Here is a 6,857-nt window from a genome sequence, read left to right as displayed (position 1 = left end):
AAAAAATGTAAAAAGAAATTAGAACTCAATAATATTAGTTGGATTACAAATAATATTAATTAAAATGAAACCATTGGGAGGATATGGAAGTTTTAAGCTTCTGACATGGAGTGCTTCATAAAAAATTATAGCATCACGTGCTCTCCCTTTCCATTGTGTCAATGCAAATGTGAAACACATATCTCAATCACACACTGCCATGATATTCTGGAGTTTGGGTTGATGAGGTGAAGAGTTGCGGAGTTTGGTGGAAGAGTAAAAAATGAGGAGAGAGATAAAGTTATGATGAAGTAAAATGAGAAGTGGAAAAATTAAAAAAAAAATAAGGTAACAAAATAAATTAGTCCGTGATTTTAGAGCTTATACTTTTTGCTTATCTATTTAAAAAAATTGAGTTTATAATTTCATTTGGTTGTCAAACATACATAGTTTATTCAACTTATTTTTTAAAAACAAGCAAAATATACCAAAAATAAGTTATATAGAAATGGATGTTTGGTATAAATTAAAGTTTCTAGTTTTTGCTTATTTTCTTAAAAACAAGCTTAATGTTGCAACATATATATGTTTTGTAATCTATTATAAACTAAACTTATTTTCCTGGGAAAATAAGCCAAAAATGGAAGCTCCTCCACTATGGGTTATTTATTTAAAGATAACTTATTTTTTTTCTTTTGAAATGTCAATTCCCATTTTACCCTTGTTTTTAAGGTTATCTTCCTTATCCTTTGCTCTTCACAAAACTTCATATTATAAATATGTGTCATGTTGTTTTTAAATATTAAAGTTGATTTTTATATTGTCTTTTATTTTAATTTTTATAACTTTTTAATGAAGTAATTAAAGTTATGATATATTGTGATAATATAAAAATGTATATTTAAAAAATACACATCTTTGAGTAAAATACATAGATGATGATAAATATGAAAAATGTATATTTAAAAAAATATGTAAAAACAGCCACAGTAATCTCATATTAATTTCTAGATTTTACTCTATAAATAAATAAAAGTTTAGCAACTTTTATTTATTTGTGTATTATGTTGCTTTTTAATATTAATATTAATTTTTATATTGTATTTTATTTTAATATATTTTTTAGCATTTATGATGTAATATTAAAAATTAAAAAAATTACAGTAAATATATACAATGATAAATATTAAAAATTATGTAAAAAAATCAAAATAATCATAACATAAAAAAATAACTTCATACCCTTTTATATAATTTACTATATAAAAACAACATTTCTACCTCACTCAAACAAAACATAATAATTTATATTCATTTTCAACTAACGTACTCAAACATAAACAAATTATAATAATCTCTCATAAACTGAAAATAAAAAAAATAATCCATATCAAATCACACACTAATTATTAATTAATCACTTATTTTTTAGTATATAGTAAAAAAAATTCGCTCTCAACATAAGGTGGGGCTTCAAATAGAACACTGTTGAAACTTTTTTTCAATTCATGTCAAGTAGATTTATTACAGTATAACCATTAAGCTATTATATATAAAATGCTAGTATCATGTGCGTGGAATGTCTAGTATCCTGCAGAATAAGCATTGTAGTGTAGAAGTTGGATATTAATTCAAAATTGTGAGCGTCAGACCAATTTTCAAGTTCTTTACAATTCCAAAGAGCATAATAACTTCAACTCTCATAAAGCTCTTCTCAGTAGTGATGTGTTTCCTCTTTAAAAACTCAATTTTTGAAATAACTTGCAACCATCCCCTATAATGAAGCAACAAAGTCATACAATGATTTTACTCATATTAATTACAACTAAAAAGACATAGCAAGCTTCCAGCAACATCATACAGAAGACAGTTTTTTATGAGTGTACTCAAATTCAATACGACCAGAAATTTTTTGGTGCCAATTCAACCATAGATAGAATGGGATACTGGCCCATGAGGGGCAAAAGAAAAAAACAACTGCAAATCTGAACTATTCTTTTGCTAAATCATGTATTCTTCAATCCCTGCAAAAAATACATATGTAAGAAGTCATCCAGAGAGAAAAGTGTTGAATCTATTAGGCATCTTCACCGCAAAGTACCAGGACAAGTATAAGTCTATTACGCATGGAGAGGATAATTTTGCATGAACCTGCTTACAATCTCTCCCTTTAAATGTTAGGAACTTGGTGAAGCAACATATGAGTGAACATAACCAAATCAAATAAAAGCCACACAACAAGCACCAATGTGACCACACAAAAAATTGTTGAACACATACATAGTTTACCCTGTTTTACAGACTTTTAAATAAGAAAGGACACCTCCAACTACTAATCAGAGCACAATCTAAATAAGAAAGGACACCTCCAACTAAGAAATGCAGCAATCTGGCTAAACAGGAAGAGTTAGAATTTTTGTAATTTTCCGATGCAAGTTTATTATCAAGCTGTCAAGTATTTAGTCATTTAAATTCAATTATCAACAGTTCGTATGCTCTGTTCCTATGGCCTATAAAGCCATTGTTTAAGCAAAAAAAAAGTGGACAAAGTCTTGTCAAACACTGAAAGTATATTATGATATTTTACTTACTTTTAGCCCACAAATCTCCCTTATTTCTCTAAAATATTTTTGACAGCTTGAAATGTATTTCGTGAATGGAATTGAGCCCATGAGTCACTAGGCAAAGACGAGGCACCACATCTTCAGATGGGGGAAAAACAGTTCAAAACAGTAGCAGATATTGGTATCATCACTTTGCTTTCTTCCAATAAAACATATACACCATAACTCTTAGATAGCAGACTCTAGAGTAAAACTAGAATTGAGTACAGATGGTGGTGGCCTCAAGGGCAAAAATATGTGGCTGCATATGTGGAAAGCATAAAAAAATATTTCTCAAATTCTATCTTAGATGTTTTTTCAAATAAAATATACACCACTCATCATACAGCAAACTTTATAGGATCCAGAGCATTCTATTAAACATTCAGGACCTTTGATGCAGCAAAAACATCAGAGTTCTTATGTATCAGAAGCAGGGAATGTTTTCATCAATCAGAAGCAACTATGCTTTGGATGAAAGTATAACAAACTTTGAGTTCAACTAAGATAGAATTAGGCAATTAGCACAAACTTCATCACTTAGCTAGCTACAGAAGGAGCATATAAAGCAAACAGAATATAACCGTGGAAATTGAATTGCATTAAAAAACACTTGCATATAAGTACTACATGGGCTACTTTACACAAATAATCAATGCCGTCCAGCATATAGATATATATCACATTGGAAATATTTTAATGACATTAATGAACTCTCTAGCCATAACAGAAATAGTGAGAACACTATTATCTTGAGCTCTCTGTATCATTTATATCAAAAGCACAGAAGTTCATATGCTTCACAGAAAATTAAAAGCAGTTACATTCAAACAAAAGCTACCCCATGTAAGACCCTGATTAATTTCCCTTTGAGTTTCAAAGTCTCTTGCATACATTTGAAACTGGCTCAAACTTGAATCCAATTTTCAAACCCTAATGCAATGTTATTAAACCTGAACCGACCATTAGATTGATCATCGATATGATCAGGGTACTACATCACTAGTTCTACCGGCTGCAAAACAGGTTACATTGATCACATACACGGTTTCAAATTGCAGACCACATACCTTATGCAGCCACAATATTGTGCAGTCGCAAAAGTGACCATATATTAGTATGCAATAGATATAATAAAAGGAATATTATGATTATTAGTGGCTCTTGCTACTTGAATTAACGATAATTAGATAAACTTATATATTGGAGGGGGAGCAAAGGTGCAACAATAAGGTCCATTGCCTTGTTACATGAAGGTTGTGGGTTCAAAGAAAAATTCCGGAAACAGGCTTACATCTACCCTCCCCAATCCCGTCTCGTGCACTGAGTCGCCCTTTACTTGTCGCCTTTACTTAGTAGTAAATTAACATATTATGCAGCAAACATAACACTAGAAATAAACAAGAATAGAAAATAGCAGAAAGTACCTAGGGAGCGAAATTGAGATTGAACCTAAACCATAGCGGTGTGAAGAATGGATCCAAGAGTTCCAAGCACAGCGAAAGCGAGGAGAGGACTAACATCAAGTGTATCAAAAACCGGAGGAATAATATTCCGAAACAAATTCAGATAAGGATCGCATAAGTCACGAATCGCTGATAGAGGTTGTCTTTCCCATGGTATATTAGGGAACCAACTCAACAAAACCCTAACCATCAAAACACCGCTGTATATGTCCAGCCACTTCCCTAGACCCGCCGCCACCACCGTCAGCGGCGTGTTCAGGTACCCCGGCGGACGGTCCTTGAGCGACGCAAAGAACAACGGCGATGACGTGGCGATAAGGTTGGGAATAACGGTTGTGGTTGTTTTCTGGAGAATGAGTTTGAGGAACAATAGAGCGGTGGCTACTGCGGTGGTTACGGTGCGCGTGGAGCCACGTAGAATATCGTGGTTTTGTTGAGTTTTTTCAGTTACGGGATTGGAGTGGCGGTTACTAGTAACGGATTGGGATAATTTGACTCTGAACAGAGAAGGGAATGAAATTGGGTTGGGTTTGTGGTGGAGAGGGTGAAGGCGTAAAGAGGAAGAGGAGAAAGAGAAGAAGAGATGAGTTTGAGAAGAAGCCATTGTTGTTGTTGTTGGTGCAGCCATTTCTTGGAAGATGAGGATTAGGGAGTGATGACTTTTCTTTTAATGGGTTTCTATTTAATTGTATGTATGGGCCAAATGTTGCCCCCAACTTGGGCTATAAGTTCACAAGCAAGAACTTCGCAGTTTTTATGTTTTTGTTGCTTAATCCCGACTCTACAATAATTTCATCCAATGTATTATGATTGTCTCTTCCATTAAGTATTATTTTAAAAACTCAAACTTTGATATTTTAACTTGTATAATACTTGAGAATCTAGTTTTGGTTTACCACTAGATTAGTTCTTATTATCATGGAAACACTTTACATTTGCATTCCATAATAAAAAATGATATTAATTAGGTCAACAATTGTGAGGCCAACATCAATCAGGGTAGGGGCCTAGTTTAACTTGAGTTTCTCTAATTCTACATTGTTTGATTTGGATACTTTCGCTCAATGAACAAATATATGATCCACTATATAACATAGTTACAATCTTCATCCATAAGTTCTAAACATTCATGCATATTTGAATTACCTCTAGTTCAACTCCATCTATGTTCCCCAATCTAATATAACAATGTTTCTACATTATAAATTCATGTACTTATTTCTTGCATGCATTGTAAAACATGATTCTTAGGTGTTGAAGATGCCCACAAGTTCATTATTAATCAATAGCATATCTTGATCAAAAATTTAGAGAGGACAATAATATATAATTACAACTTAAAATTAAAATTAATTAAGTAACAATAAAATATAAAGAAATATATATAATTGTTTTGAAGTTTTAAAATAATATATTAATTCTCAATAACATTAATTAACAACTCAATATGTTAAAGAAAAATATACATTCATTTAAAGTGTTACTTTCGTTCTTTTAAAGACTTAAATTCATTGATGATTGAATCAGAGGTAAAAGTTTCAAGTATTTTCTTTTCGATATAAATCATTTGTTCTCTACAATAAATTCACCGTCCATCCAACTATATAATCTCGTTTTGTCACTATTCGACATCACATTGATATGGATCCCAATTTAGATAAGCTCTCCAAATTTCATCTCTTAGATTCATTGGATATTTCCAAATTTAAGGGAGTTTTCAAGGATCACGTTCTAAAGAGTTAATATCATATTCACATATTGATACCTTTTGAACCTTTAAAGGTTGATGATCTTGTGAGACTACTTGAACAAATGAAGAATTTCGTTGAAGTAAAGACATCGAAACTATATCATCTTCGTCATCTTTATCATAAGGTTTCCTTTTAAAATATGAATCATTTTTTTGCGCTTAGACGTTGTGCATTGTTAGGTAATTTCATTAACTTGAAATTAATCATATAATAAATCATTAGAAAAGCAAATTATTAGTGAATATGAGTGTCCCTATAAAAAAACTCTTTGTATGTTTTAATAAAAATTTAGAATGTAATAACAATGTCAATAATTACACTGTCAATATGGAGTAATGATACCGAAATATTAAATATCAATTGAGGAAATGAAAATATATGTCATAAAGAAAGTATTGGTAAAATTGCATAACCATATTGTTTTTGTTTTTGTGGATTGTTCTTGTACAATAATGGTGAAAGTGACAATGTGTGTCTCTTATGTTCCGTTCAGAACTAGAAATTAAGTTTTAATTTAATCACTCAAAAATATGTTGTTTTAAGTATAGGTAAAACACATATTTTAATAATAATATTTTTTATTTGCTTTAAATTTTAGGGGTAGTGCCCCTAAGGATGGAAATAGGATCGATCAGACACATGTAGTGCATATCCATATCCATACTTGTATTAACTGTGGGTACCCGTACGAGTAGTGGATATTTGTGATTATCTAACAAGTTTTCAATTTAATTATATTTTTATATATTTTATAATAATTAATATCTAAAATTAATTGTTACGGGAGTAATATGGTAATTTTATACTTATAGTTCAATTACTAAAATTTATTATGAAATGATAATAAAATAGAAAAAATATAATATTAAAATAATAATAAAAAAATATTTAATTAAAATGTATATGCAGATACCTGTTAGGCGGATATTATGGTACTCATTACTTTATCCTCATCCTCATCCTCATCCTCATCCTATCCTCTTCCTCGTCCTCGTCCTCATCCCGATCCAATCCTCATCCTCCTCCTATTCTCATCCTTATCCTATCCTCATCCTCGT

General features: G+C 31.0%; 1 protein-coding gene across 1 annotated transcript; it reads right to left on the bottom strand.

Annotated features, from left to right (window-relative positions):
• LOC109334789 (ylmG homolog protein 1-1, chloroplastic-like) lies at positions 1,734 to 4,694 on the bottom strand. Its single transcript, XM_019570736.1, has 2 exons — positions 4,010 to 4,694; positions 1,734 to 2,003 (listed from the first exon to the last, which is right to left on the bottom strand). Exon 1 carries the CDS (start codon positions 4,674 to 4,676, stop codon positions 4,035 to 4,037), a length of 642 nt encoding a protein of 213 aa, XP_019426281.1. The 5' UTR covers positions 4,677 to 4,694; the 3' UTR covers positions 1,734 to 2,003; positions 4,010 to 4,034.

Source organism: Lupinus angustifolius, chromosome LG19, assembly GCF_001865875.1.
Source record: "Lupinus angustifolius cultivar Tanjil chromosome LG19, LupAngTanjil_v1.0, whole genome shotgun sequence".
In the NCBI taxonomy this organism is placed as follows: Eukaryota; Viridiplantae; Streptophyta; class Magnoliopsida; order Fabales; family Fabaceae; genus Lupinus; species Lupinus angustifolius.
The sequence above is the reverse complement of the archived record's forward strand: the minus strand, read 5'-3'. Positions and strand labels throughout refer to the sequence as shown.